At 55.3% G+C, this 14,335-nt stretch overlaps 3 protein-coding genes across 3 annotated transcripts; 1 reads left to right on the top strand and 2 right to left on the bottom strand.

Annotated features, from left to right (window-relative positions):
- Window positions 1-5,565: 5,565 nt before the first annotated feature.
- J4E87_003106 (uncharacterized protein) lies at window positions 5,566-8,336 on the top strand (the record flags this gene model as incomplete). Its single annotated transcript, XM_049374739.1, has 2 exons — window positions 5,566-6,601; window positions 6,652-8,336. 2 exons carry the CDS (start codon window positions 5,566-5,568, stop codon window positions 8,334-8,336), a joined length of 2,721 nt encoding a protein of 906 aa, XP_049235730.1.
- Window positions 8,337-8,887: 551 nt separating this feature from the next.
- On the bottom strand, window positions 8,888-9,974 carry J4E87_003105 (uncharacterized protein; the record flags this gene model as incomplete). Its single annotated transcript, XM_049374738.1, has 3 exons — window positions 8,888-9,265; window positions 9,320-9,769; window positions 9,819-9,974. The coding sequence occupies 3 exons, from the start codon at window positions 9,972-9,974 to the stop codon at window positions 8,888-8,890; spliced, it is 984 nt and encodes a 327-aa protein (XP_049235729.1).
- A 2,036-nt stretch (window positions 9,975-12,010) lies between these two features.
- On the bottom strand, window positions 12,011-13,394 carry J4E87_003104 (uncharacterized protein; the record flags this gene model as incomplete). Its single annotated transcript, XM_049374737.1, has 2 exons — window positions 12,011-12,450; window positions 12,503-13,394. The coding sequence occupies 2 exons, from the start codon at window positions 13,392-13,394 to the stop codon at window positions 12,011-12,013; spliced, it is 1,332 nt and encodes a 443-aa protein (XP_049235728.1).
- Window positions 13,395-14,335: the final 941 nt, after the last annotated feature.

The raw sequence follows: 14,335 nt of genomic DNA, 5'->3' as shown, positions 1-14,335 counted from the left end.
GGGGATTTCGTTAGCGGGAGTTCCGGTCCAGAACCCAGTGGATATCCATACCTTTGCAGAATTAATACAATTAGTGTAGTGAGCGAATGGAGTGTACAAAAACACGAGCGGAAAAGGTCGAAGAAGGCGCAGATTTCATCCAGAAGACTGATTGACGCGGTCTCGTATATCCCTTAGTAAAAAGGGACGTCGTAGGGCAGAGCACGAGCTAACGAGTCCGCCGGGCTAGAGGTATATCGTCGAGGGTACTGGCGACTGGGATCTAGGCTGATGTGTGAGCCTTGGGTCGAGAGATGGCGATGACGATGGTGAGTACGAACAGTGCAAGTCCTTTTCGGCGCTGAGGAAGTAGGTACAGCTGGTAGTAGACAATCTATAAGAAAGACATGTTAGCAATTGATCGGAACGAAAAGTTATGCCCTGAGTAGTGGGTCAGACCCATTTCGGTAAGGGTCCTGGTCGCTAGTCGAATTGAGGCCATAGCGAGGACGGGACGAGGCGGTGAACGACGGTGAAGAACTGTGGAGATCTGGCAGGATGGTGTATAGCGACGTCTGAGCTGTCACGATAACGAAGCCCAGCTGCCAAGGAGCATACGACTGTTATATCGGCCACTGCTGCACTCCATATCCACATCCATTGTTCATCCACACGAGTGAAAGAGCAGACGTCACAGGACATCGGGATCCGAGATTGCGCGATACTGGGGTGAAGCGTGGCAGTTCCGACGAGACGGGTTCTTTACGAGGTTGCTGAGGCAGTGTTCCGATGGTTGGGTTCGTGGCTGAACGCCCTTTGTCCGACACCCTTCTTCGCCCACACAAACGCCCGACCCTCAATTCAATGCCGCCCATGCATGTCGTCCTGGTCTTCCTCTCCAGTCCCTGCCCTCAATGTTTCTAATCTCATCCCAATGTTCTTCGATGGTTGTCTCCTTTGTCGAGTCCATAGGGCCGGAAAATCTTCGGGTGAGTACAGCCAGCTTCGGTAGAATACCCCGGATTCAAAGGAACAAGAAATGAGTGACCTACCGAGATGATGGCTCAATCGTCACACACGAGGCTGATGGTACAGGTATCGGGTGGATAGCTGTGTAGAGAGCGAAGGACTAGAGTACAGCGAGTTCGTGTTCTCAGCTATCTCTACGTCCAGCGAGAGACGAGGGAGGAGGTCGGCGGAGGAATGAGGGCGGAAGGTACAGGGAGTCTGGACTCTTCACGATCCTATTCGAGGAGAGACGGCGGTCGGGTTTAGGGGACCGAGAGCAGGAGATGGGGAGTTTTATGGAAAGATAGGAGCCGAAACACTCAGCACCACATCAGATCCAAAGTTTCTCCGTGCTCGACCGTGGTGAAAGAGAGATATGAGGAGAGGGAGAGAGGGAGAGAGGAGAGCACGATACAGACGGACGTAGCTTGGAGAAAACGACTGGGCGAGCAAAGCCCTAGGAGGTTGCCGCTAACCGCATCTGACACACGGCAACTCGCACAGCATGGGAACAGGGAACTTGATACGCCCACAGCGCCCAGCCAGCCGATGCGTATTCCGCCGCCGTCGTGCCCCATTGTGGATCAACCATGGCGTTTTTGCGTCTGGGAAGCTTCGGCCAGGAACACGCTCGTTGAACGCGTCCTAGTCCCGTGTCTTCCGCAACCATCACCACCACGCCCAGCCCCGGTGCGGTGCTGCTCCCGTCGCGGTCGCGCGCACCCGCTGCTGTGCCCGCCGTGCTGCACACGGCGCCTGACTGCAGCGTAGGACTGACTTGAGTGCACTCGCACCAATACTCGCTGCTGCACTTGCTTTTCTCAACGCGGCACCGACGCTCTGAGCAGCGCCGTGGCTGTAATCTTCGCCTGGCCCCGCTCGAATTAGAGCCCTGCCAGGGCGCCGGTGAGGCCACTCATGCAGCTATACAAGGTTGCAGGATAGCCTACGATCGCTGTCCAATGTCGCCCTCGCCTGCGCACAGGAAACAACTTGCTTTGCACACGGCCAAGACCTGCATAGGGCGTTGTGGCCGCCGCTCTCGCTGCTTGCATCCCAAACATGCCTGCGCCAGAGTCGTGGTTCCCCTGGCATGCTATAGGAAGCTGAGGTCATGTCATAATTAGCCCATTAGGACACGCTGAGGGCTCCTCCTTTGTTGGAGCGCATCAACGCTGCAGACGACGCCTGTCGGCACGCTGCATCCTTGTCACGCGTCGCACCGCCATCACCGCCCAAGGTCGCCTCAGTCGCGTCCTCGACATGCGCATCACGGCTCCACATGGCAAATCTCAGAAACTCAGGAGTAAATTCTGGAGACTCGTGAGCCTTGGCCGACACCGCACTCTGCTCACCATATTCTGCATGGCAGATTACGCGATAGGGGACCCTGGCACGACATATCCTGTGCGACACAGACCCCATACCGAAGCCGCCAGCCTGACCGTTGGACTCATCGTTTCGTAATGCCCTTGGTGTTTCGACGATAGTAGTTGCTAGTGCTCTGCCCGATGATCCACGTGTTTAGTAGCATCAGCTAGCAACGCGTGTCGGAGCCTAAGTTAGCTGCTGAGATTGCCAATTCTCCTAACTCGCTGTGCGCAGGTCCGTGGGTTTGGCAAGCCTCCACCGCATAGTTTCTAGAAATCAGCCATAGCCCGGACTTGACCTTCCCTTGCTGACGAGCGGGATTATGGCGGGTTTTGCTTATAGGATTCGTCCTCCTATTACAGGTGCGGTCCCTATTACGAGGTGCGGTCGTGCCGCATGCAAACGAGTCACTTCTTGCAGCGCTTCGATGTTGCAAAAGCGCGTTGACGCAAACATATGCGCAGACGCGTTCATGCATGTACGATCTTGAGTAAGGAAGGTGCGCCTCAGACTTAGCGAGCCTCAGCTCTGCGCGGCCGCATCACAGAGTAACAACCGTCCCCACGTCGTGCAAGCATATACGGCCGAACTCCACAACTGACGTGAGGATCGCGAGAACGGCGAGGTCTATCGACATGATGATGCCGCTGATGGTTCACCTGCCAAACACATCTAGCCTCGCCGTCCAACTGCAGCATCACAATCCACGGCCGTTTCGCAACTCCCTTCGCACGCGTGCTGTGATTCGGCTTCGGCTATTGACAGGCGGCTGGGCCCATCATCTCGCGACGACGGATCTTAGCGTGATCTTTCGCGTTCATCATCTGAGTAAAAAAGGAAGATCCTAACCCGGCAACTCCGCATTGGAGCCTGCTCTAACATAGTGCTTCACGTCGCTGCTGCAGCTAGTGGCCCAGCCGACATCCGCAACTGTACCATCGCCAGCCACCAATGCACCTCAGCACGTCCGGGTCCAGGCATTATGTCACAGTCGCGAAGAAACGCGTCTTAAAGTACCTGAGCTGTGCGCACGCGACAAACCCAAGCTATTTTCTGATCCTCCTCCGTGCACACCTGCCTCGGTCGGACGCTCTCACGGCGCTGGACAGCCTTCAAGTGGGCCGATCCTCACATCCAGCTCATTGTCAGCAAATTTGCTCCGACTTTTCTTTCAAGAAGCGGACCTGGTGAGGAGAAAGATTGTCGGTATGACAAAATGTCAAGCGCTTTCCGCAGCAACGCTGCGCCGAGGCCCGCAGAACTGTAACCCGGTGCTGCGTGCAACTCGTCATGGAGGCATGCTAATCTGGAGCTTCATCGCTTAAAGGCGTTACCCGGACACCGCATGCACTTGTCAAAAGATCTGTGCATGCTTGCACGACGGCGACGAGCAAACTTTTCAACGTCTCTGGATGTGGCTGCGGGACCACACTGCATGTTTCAATACTCAACATCCGCTCTTCTGCATCAAGCACCGTGAGCAGTAACGGATCCAGCGGTTGCAACCAGTCTTTTTGCCCGGCGTCACTGACTTGCGTTCCACGGACGATGAGGCCCGCCGCAATAACGACATACCCCGCCGGACGGTCCAAGCTCTCGCCTTGAAATTTCCAAGGTTCGACTTCTGCTTCATCGCGAGATCATCCCGATGTTTGCTTCTGAACGCGTCTTAGGTCTTGCAAAGCCCCTTGGGCGTTCACGCGTCACACGTTTAACGCGTACCGCGTGCGCGCCGCCTTCCACATTGTCATGGACCTTGAAACCCTGGGAAAGACTAGACCTGAAGGTCGTCTTGACTCAGCCCAGTACTTGGGTCTAGGCGGAGTTGCCATCTCAAGCCAGCCCCTGGAGATCCTTATGTTACTATTATTGCGCAACGGATCTGACCAAGTCAAGCCATGTATCAAAGCTTCGCCAATAACTCAACCAAAAAGAAAAGTCAACGTCGTTGCGGCGCAACAATGCAGCCTCCGCCCGTACGAAGGGATGCATTTTCCCGATGAGCGTTAACGTGCCAACGCTTCTGCAAACGGTTTTTCGTGACGTGAGCATGAAGACATTGAGTTTGGTCCACACATGGCCCGGCAAAGCTAGTTTTGACTCGCGCAATATTGCCGGAGCAATCTCCAACATACGACTTGTCAGAAGACTTGAGGCGGTTTTGGACCACCGGAACATTGGACCAACGTTTTGTCAGCAGGCCACCCGCAACACCCGCGTCTTGAACATGAATTTACAATAGTCCGGTCTTTCGCAAGGTTGCACCGCACCGTATAGACTTGAAAATACATCACGTCAAAAGTTGGACATCTGCTTTTTGTAGGTCCTTCACCCCGCGTAAACGAAAAAGCTCGACCTATGGCAGTTGCATCCAACACATCATGCCTGCCTTCAATGTATGGGCTGTGTCTGATTTTTAAAACACGTCTGCGAAGCGTACCGTGTAGGTAACTTAAGGCAGGTCTTACTGACTGGAGTTACCATACATAGAATGAGCTCCTTCACGGCATGGTGCTACGACAAGTGTTCGTGTTCACCAAAATTCTATCTCCCGCGTGTTGTCCACTCATTACTGCGTTGTAGTCGTCCACTCTGTCATAGCAGCGACGAAAGCTCGTAGCAACATGTGTTGTGCTCCGTCTCCAAGCGAAAGTGGCCTCTTGGCCTAGCAGCCCCTGGAGGTACAGGCAGCCTGGTTTGCGGTTGGCAACCGCACGCAAGGTAGCCAGACCTATATATCCCCCGGTGTCTTCATCAACCGCCTGATTGTATGAAATGCACTCTTGCAGGCAGGAGGATTCGGTTCTGGCGTTGGACAAGGGCGGATCGGAGCGTGTGGTACGAGGACGCCGAGCGTCGGACTCGGCAGGGTTGTAGGGACCTAATCGCGATCAATCATCTCTTAGTATGTATGTGAACGACCAAACACTTTCTGGGAGAGACGTTGAGGCAACTGAAGCCGTTCGAGTTGAAAGCATCGTGAGGCAGGTGCGGAGTTGATGCGGAGGTCGTCGGCGTTAAGGAGGAATGTTTCTCCGTGCTCTGGACCCACCGAAAAGTCAAAGTCGGCTCGCCAAGAGTTCGAGAGAAGTTCGCGACTGAGCTCTTCCGTCACAATGAGTGTAGTATCGTAATGCCAGCGCTCATCCATAGACGTACGCGCAGCTTCACACACCCCACGGCTTGATCAGGCCCCCGAAATTCACCATGGATATCCATCGATCTCGCTTCGTGCCCTACCCGCCATCTGCGATCAACGCGCTCGCATTCTCGCACCCGGAAGCCGAACATGGACAGCAGGATCCTGTTTCTCTGAGATTGGCGATTGGACGCGCAAACGGAAACATCGAGATATGGAACCCTGCAAGAGGCTCCTGGCTCCAAGAGAAGGTCTTCTATGGCGGCAAAGACAGGAGCGTTGAAGGACTGGCATGGACCCAAGAGCCAGATACGCGCGATGCGCATGGCAAGGTGGTGCCTGGTCGTCTGCGACTCTTCAGCATCGGGTACTCCAGCAGTGTCACAGAGTGGGATCTCACTACAGGTCTTCCGGCGCGCCACTCGGACGGTAACCACAGCGAGGTCTGGTGCTTTGCTGCACAGCCAAGGAAGAGCGCGGCCAAAGGCGCTTCGAACGAACAGAGCGGCTCGTGCCAGAAGCTTGTTGCAGGCTGCGCTGACGGCACGATTGTTCTTCTATCTACCGACGACAACGATCTCACCTTCGAGCGCTTCGTCTCCCGCGCTACGAATAAGAAGGCGCGTGCCCTGAGCATCACATACAAGGACCAGCATACAGTACTCGCTGGTTTCGCCGATAGCATGATCCGGGTCTTCGACACAAGGAGTGGAAATGTGATTCGGAACATCTCTCTGGGAAGTGGCCCCCATGGTGGGCCAAAGGAAATCCTAGTATGGAAGGTCAAATGTCTGTCAAATGGCGACTTCGTATCGGGAGACTCTACTGGAGACATCCGAATCTACAGCGGCAAGAACTACAGTCAAACGCAGAGGATATCCGGACACGAGGCGGACGTGCTCGATCTCGCCGTGACCCGCGACGGAACCAGCATCTTCAGTGCGGGCATGGATCGCCGCACCTGTTTCTACACAAGCAAGAAGGGTCAAGCTCAAGGACAGAGCGGAAAATGGCGAAAGGTGTCACACCAGAGGCACCACGAGCACGACATCAAAGCTATGACAACTTACGAGGGTAACAAGCTGAGCGTGGTAGTCACAGGAGGTACGAAAACTCGCTCATTCTGCTCAGCCCACGACTAACATACATACCAGGTATCGACACTCAGCCCATCGTCGTTCCAATCCGGACATTTGGCAAGGAGCTTAGTCGAGGTCTCCCAGCATTGCCTCCTACGCCCCCGTTAACGAGCGCCCCGGATGCAAGATTGCTAGTCAGCTGGTGGAGCACCGAAGTACGGATATGGCGCGTCAAGCCTCAAGACGATGGTACCGAGAAGCCCAAGGTGGTTGCACGCCTTGCTCTGCAGGGTGAGGAGAACATCATATCCGTGTCTATCTCCAGAGATGGTGGACTTCTCGCTGTGGCAACAGCTAGCACGGTAAAGCTGTTCCACCTATTGCAGCACGCAGGAGCCGTGCGTGTACGTAGGCTAGAGATGCCTTCTGTCTCTGGCGCAAAGACTCTCAAGTTGTCATCCAACGGCAAATGGCTCGCGGCGGTCATGGCGACCGACGAAATCCAGCTGGTCCGAATTGTGCGAACAGACGATCCGGCAGATGCACCCCGCGCGCTTGAGAAAGTACAGCCCCTCTACCGACTTGAGCGCGACATGTCTACACAGAGTCCTCTCAGTGGGCCCTCGGGAGCTTACGAACGATCCATTGCGCATGCCGACTTCTCCAAGGACGGTAATGTCTTCGCTGTTGTTGACCTGGCTGGTTATGTCGATACATGGGTCGTGGAAGGGAATGAAGATACGACTGCACCAGAGATCGACATCGACGACACTACACCTGCTGCCAACGACGATGATGACTCCGATGAAGAGGAAGAATCACGGGAACAAATAACCTACTTGGGTCAGCATTGGATACGGAACCCATCTGGTCATTTGCTTCCCCGACTCGATTCAACGCCTGTCTTGCTCTCCTTCCAGCCCAGCTCCGACGCTTCCAACAGACCAGAGCCTAATGGCAATCCCGCGGTACACCCAACAAGACACAACCCTCATCCTCACTCGCACGAGCTGCCTACCACGGACTACCGACTTCTCCTGGTCTCTGCCGAGCACCAGCTCTACCTCTTTGATGTCATGTCCGGCCGCCTATCAGACTGGTCAAGACGGAACCCACCTTCCAGCTATCCCCACGAGTACAAACAAGTCGACCTCCCCGCAAAGGGCTGCATCTGGGACGTGACAGAATCCCAACAACGGATATGGCTGTATGGCGAGAAATGGCTGTTCATGTTCGACCTGACCAAAGACTTTACAATCTCAGACACCGACCACGCAGGCAAGAAGCGGAAACGCGACGCTCTCAAAAACAACAGCGGTGCCGGTGACGCAGTTCCTCAGAAGGAAGCACCCGTCACCAAGATGCGCAAGTTCCAGAGCGACGATGCAGACAAGGCTGGAAGACAGAAGTGGATGGACGTCAATGCTATACGCCGCAAGGCCGATGCCGAAGATGACGACGATGTGGAGAATACCAGCCAACCCCTCACCATCCTACGGAGAGCAAACACACAAGAAGGGGCTGAGCAAACAAACGGCGAAACAGGGGAGGAGCTGATTAACGGCGGCGGAGAAGTCGGAGCTGTCGAGCAAAGTAAGCGGAACGAGCCTTGGTGGCATACATTCAAGTACCGTCCTATACTCGGCATTGTGCCCATCAGCGGTGACGATAGTTTCCACGCGCCCGAGGTGGTGCTTGTGGAACGACCGAGTTGGGATTTGGATCTCCCGCCGCGCTTTGTGGGTACGCATGAGCAGTAAGAGACGTATGTGTTGGGATGGTTGGTAGATTTACATGAGGGGTAGATGTATAAAGAGATACCTAATCTGATGCGATGAATTGGCCATGTTGTTCTTGACATTTACGCTTCTCTATGCTTGCTTAGTTGTGTTCTTGATCACGTTGATGCTCGATTCCTATGGATGGCAATGCAGTTATGCTAACATACAGAGGTTCACATTCAGTACATTGTATTGCTGGAAGATATAGAGCTCACAGGAAAGGCAGGCAGCGAGAGTACAGTTTGAGAAACGAACTTACTTTGCCACTACTCCTTGCAAAGGAAACATAACGTCGAAGATCGATCTAAGATTGATGAAAATGGTATTTATGCTGTCCATTCCAAGATACCAAAGCTACCCAAACCCCAAAGCCACATCGGGCCAAATCACGATAATGCTATAGTAAACGCCATGGGGTATACAAGTAACCCAGAAAGATTCCCACAAAATGGTCGTACATGTCGTCAAAGCCCCAGCGTCCTCACTCCTACAACATTCCCTCAACCTACTTATTCAAGGCTTCCCACCACTTAGACGCGCGATCTAAACGGCTCATAAGCGGTAGGCTGACCCGTAGGCGGCGTCTGCTTCTGGCTGCTAGGCCACTGCTGCATCTGGTGACCCTGCTGGCCAAACGCCGGCGACGCAACCCTCTCGTATGTGTATGGGGTCTTCTCAACAACCATCTTCTTGTGGCTGCTCTTTCCGCTGCAGCAGCATACGCTGATGAGCCAGAAGAAGCCGGAGCCGATGGAGAAGGCGACTGCGAGCCAGAGGACGGAGAGCATCTGGCTGCCCATGGAAGCCTTGATGTTGTAGGGATCGAGGACCGTCTTGAAGACGCCGGTTATAGTGCCGTAGATGGCTGTTGCGGTTCCGGCGGCGGCGATGGCGAAGAGGGTTTGTGCCTGGGGTTGTTAGTATGGAGATTATGTGGGGAGTTGGGGTTGGGGGAGACGTACGGTAGACACGACAGTAGTAACAAGGCTGCCCCATCTCGAGAAGATGGCAAAGAAACCAATGACAAACTCGACAGCCGTGAGCACAATCGTGATAACAAAAGCCCAGTTCATCCAGCCAGCAGCCTTCTTGTACGCGTTCATGCCGCTGTCGTATTTATCGCCGAGCACCTCTTGGATGTTGGTGCCGTTCATCCCCCAGATGGCGAGGGGATCGAAGTGAAACTGGAACTTGCGCGCAGAGCAGTATGTGATAGTCTCCTTGCCAGATTCCGCGTCCTTCTCGCCCTCGCAGTAGGAGAAGAGGCCGACCTGGTAGAAGTCCTTGAGTTCTTTGGCGTCCATCTTGCCTCGGAGGGCGTCGAGGAATTTCTCTGCGGCGTCGGGTGTGATGCCGTCTGGTATCTTGTCCAGAAAGTTCTCGGGGTTCTCGACTAGTTTACTTGTGTCTGCCTGTTGTGGGGTTAGTTGTGTGGGTTCGCAAGGCTGGGAGAAGACGTACCTTGAAGAAGTAGAGATCGCGCCCCAAGGCTGTTGCTGGGGCGTTGTTGCCAGACCATGGCGTTTGCCCCAGCATGACGATGATGAAGCATATTAAAGATGCGAGGGTAAGGCACATAGGCGTGAGGATACACGCGAAGCGCCCGACTTTGCCCATATTTGCGGTTGCGGTTGCGGTGGTTGTTGTTGTTGGCTTGGTGTTTAGTGGTAACCGAGTAAGGCTGACTGATGTCACCCAAGAAACAGAGTCAAGAGGCTGGCAGTAGCGATCGTGAATCCGCGGTTGTGGTAGAGTCACCCGTGGATGTGATTATGGTGAACAAGGCTAAACGTCAAACGACAGAACGATGGGTGCGGCAATCCAGTGGGCCGCCACAAGCTTTTGTACAAACTACCTCAAACGCGGAGCTGAAATGCGCAAGGCAAAGTGCCCAGGCGAAGGGGGCTGAGCGGGCGCACAGCTTGGGGTCATAGGGTCTGTGCGCGGCGGGGCCAACAGTGGCTGATCCTGGGTTAGTCTTCACCAGCCTCAGTGGGCTTGCGACTGAAGTGGGTTGTGATGGCCAAGAGTGCTGACACAACTTTGCTGCGGAGGATAGTGCGTGTGCTGTTGGCATTTGCAAAGCACTGCCGGCGAGAGTGCGTGTTGCCAGGCCTGAGTACGGTGCTATATCGGTGCCGAGGGCCATGAAGGTGTCTTCTGATCAGTTGAAGCTTGAACGGATAGCAATGTGCCTCAATCACTGCGGGATGCATAGCATAGCTGTAATTCTAAAGTTGCATTCTTGACTTATCCAACACTCCAAACATACACTCGATTATTAAGGACAAAACCTGATATAGTCGTTTCAGCCCACCCCGCTACCGTCAGCTCGGCCAAACGCTACCCGACAAGACAGCAGTCGGAAGAACGACGGCAGTACCTCGCACAATTACCAACCACCACTGCCTTGGGTCCATGCCTAAACTGACCGAAGTCGACAAAACTTTGCTGAGGCACAGCGACAGAGCCTCAACACTCCTCGTCACTGAACTTCGGGAATCACTTGGCGTAGGGCCTGACGGTCATCACACACTTGGATTCCATCGTTATTTTTAGATATTTTCTCTGCACAGCATCGCGCTCTAGCCTCTCTAGGAAAGAGCTGAAGAAACGAACGGCCCGCCTGTCACGATGCTGATCGTGCATGATTCGTGCCATCGCTCGTTCTCGCTGGAGTGAGATGTTCGAGAGAATGGTTGCCATGAGACATGACGTTTGCTTTCTTGCATCATGGTTTCTTCCTCCGTTTGACGTGTGTGGAAGGCATGTTTCAATGTCGAAGGGTGGACCCTGGAGATCACTTGCCATGTTCCTGACCCAGCCTGCGTACTCTTAACGCGCGTCCCCGCAAATCTTTCGCATACCGACTTTGATCAGCTTCCGCCCTAGTCGCGCACAATGTCACAATCACGCAAGCTGTTGAGATGAAGTGTTCATGTGGTTTGCAGAAACATGGCCAATCTGGCTCTGATTTTCTATCTTGCATCCACCGCCCTAAGGCTGCAGTAAGCTCTGCATCTTGGGCGGGACGCGCGTCGACCCCTCGTACACCGTACACATCAGCTCTCTACCACGGATCCCCACCGCGCCCGTGTACAGCACCTCCAATTCTCAAAACTGTGCAGTGCGACGAATACCTAAACGTGAAGCTCATACGTCGTGCGTACAAGTGCCAAAATGCTCGTAAACATACAGAAAAGACATAGGAAATATCGCAAGTCGTAATCCAAAATGGCAAAATGGTATAAACAGTGCCGCAAAACCCCGCGTGCACACGGAAAGATGAAGTGAAGAATGCAGTAAAGCAGTGAAATCGGTCGCCAAAGTGATGCGGGAACAATAGAAAAGCCTCTGCCGAGGTGGGTGCAGACATTAAAGGATATCGCATGTCTCTTGCGTGCTGCTCCTGGAACGCCGGCGCAAATGAATCGAAATGACCAAGAATCAAAGACTCGATGTTATACAAGCGGGAGTGTCGTCCGCGTAACGAATGTTGCGGGGGTATGTCGGAAGGGTATCTCGTCGTCTATCGGGCTCTACATGCTCGAGAGCTAGGTGCAGCGCACCCTGCTGAATCGGCTTACGTTGTAGGCATGGCGCGATGGAAAGATGCCGGGAGTGGTGAATGGAAGGTGGGGTGGCGGATGCGTTCAGCGCGGGTGCTGGTTTCGAGGGTCTTGCTGGTTCTGTTGACCCTGTCCACCCTCGCCGCGCGCTCGTATCCATTGGGCGTTGCCGCTCATGCGGCCCTCCAATGCCTTCTGGGCATCGGGGTCTAGGCGGCGGGTGACTTGAGCGTTGATGATGTCTTCTGGCTTGAGTTTGCTGACAGCGTGTGCAATGGATGAGATGACGCTCTGGCGGAGCTCCTTGGCTTCGCGGATGTCTTCACCCTGTAGGCGGAACTTGTCCTGCTTGGACATGTTGGCGCGTCGTGTTGCTCGGATCTCGTCCATGATGTGGAGGAGGACGGCCTCCGGTGCGCGGTTGCGCTCAGCAGCGTGTTTAGCGTCGCGGACGTAGCGACGGGTGACGTCCATGGCGCCATCGGCTGAGAAGGCGATGCAGTAGGAGAGCTTCTTGCCCCAGCCTGAAAAGATGATTAGCAGATGAAAGGTGTGGGTGTGGAAGAAGCAACGTACCATCAGTGTATAACCGGGGCTTGTCCCATGCCTCTTCGCAGGCGTCTACGTGTACCCATCGCTTGCGGTGCACAGAGTAGACTTCGGTCCAGACGTGGTCCTCTGCGTTCCAGACCCAGCGTACTCTTGAGCCGACAGCGCGGCAGAGCATGCTGAAGCAATTGGCCCACTCGCCACATCGGCCTTTGCGTGTTTGCAGCAAGACGAATGCGTCGTTGTATCGTGGGAAGCGCTCGTAGTTTTTGCAGGCCTCGTGGGAGCATTGGTAAGCCTCTACCTGGTTGGCGCCACGGGCTTGCTCGTCGGGTAGTGGTGGAGTGATGCCAACGGCAACGGTTGGTGAGTAGCATCGCGAGCACGGCGGGTTGTTGACCCACGAGAAGAAGGATCGCTTGAACCATCGGAGGAGTGCGCGGACAACGCAGTCTTGGTAGCCCCAGGCGGCCTTCTTGCCGGCGGACATGCTCTCGGCCTCGGCCTGCAATATTTGGCTCTCCTCTTCGGCCTCGTTGTAGATCTGCTCAAGTGGAATGACGCGAAGAGCCTCGTCGAGGAGTCCAGGGTTCTCCCATCGCACGGGCATGTTGGAGAGTGAGTGCAGCATGTTCTTGAAGCGGAGGGAGCGCGCATCGCGAGGCGCCTCAGGGACGAGGGGGATGTTCCTGATGGAAGCGTACGTCGGCGGGGCAGACTGCGACGGCGGCGGCTGTGGAGTGCCGAAGTCCCTCGGTGCGGGCGATGAGGAGCGCGATTGAGATGAGCGTGATGTGAGTTCGTTCATGCGCTTGGTGCTGAGGACCTGACGAAACTGCTCCGTCATGTCGGCGGCCAGCCGGTCCGTGTCGACGTGCTGGGGCTGGTGAGCGCGGTGGGCGCTGTTGTTGTATTCCATCGTGGGCGGGTGCGAGCTGCAGTCGCAGTGTCGTTGTGCGCGGTGATGGCGGGTCAGGAAGGTCGTGGGCGGGTGACGGGTGTCGTGGGTGTATAGCGTGGTCGAGCGGCTGCGGATTGGCAGTGCACAGCCCGATGATGCGGCGGCGCAGCAACGAGACAGCCACAGGCAGATATTCTGGGAATTCTGCGGTTCGTGGGCGCGAAGAGAGCTGGCAGTCTCTTTCTCTCGTGCAGGCGGCTCGACAGCGCTGGGTGACGGGTGTGGGCGTCGATAGGTGGTGGAGTCGTGGGTTGGACAGGTGCGGACGAGGGTAATTGATTGAGGGATGGGGCAAGACGACGACGACTCGCGCTTACCGCTTTGGGCCGTGTTGACGCGGCCCTGTCGCGGCTTCCTCATGTCTAGAACCACAACACCCACCACCCGCACGCAGGCCCTGCGACCACGCAACCACCGTCAGATCAGCGTAGCATTGCGCCCGCTGGCCTGTCCAGGGTATCCTCCGCCCTATCTAACGTTCCGTTGCGCATGCCGCGTATCTACAACACATATCTCTCTCTCCTCCATTGCTTCTCACGTGCATCCACTTGTTCCACGCAGGGGCAGACGCTTCGCTAAGCGTGGCAGCGACGCACTACAGTTGCGCAATCTTTGGTGAACCACTTTACCCTCTAGAATCGCCGCTCTTGGCATCAGCGTCGCAATCACCACCCGTCGACTGCTTCTCCAGCTCCGACGCTCTGGTGGCTCGCGCCAAGCAGGCCCTGCCCGGTCTCGAAGCTACTCAAGCTTTGCTGGTTGTATTGCTCGTCGAGCTTCAACTGCACTACACCAGCGTGCGATGAAGCTGCTCGCTGAATTTGCCCTCACGTCGCCATGACGCGCCTTTTCCACATTACGTTATCGCTTGCAGTGGGCTCCAGCGCTGCCTCAGGCCC

This window comes from Alternaria ethzedia (genome assembly GCF_023757985.1).
Source record: "Alternaria ethzedia strain BMP 0044 chromosome Unknown scaffold_5, whole genome shotgun sequence".
Lineage (NCBI taxonomy): Eukaryota > Fungi > Ascomycota > Dothideomycetes > Pleosporales > Pleosporaceae > Alternaria > Alternaria ethzedia.
This window is presented reverse-complemented; position numbering and strand designations above follow the sequence as displayed.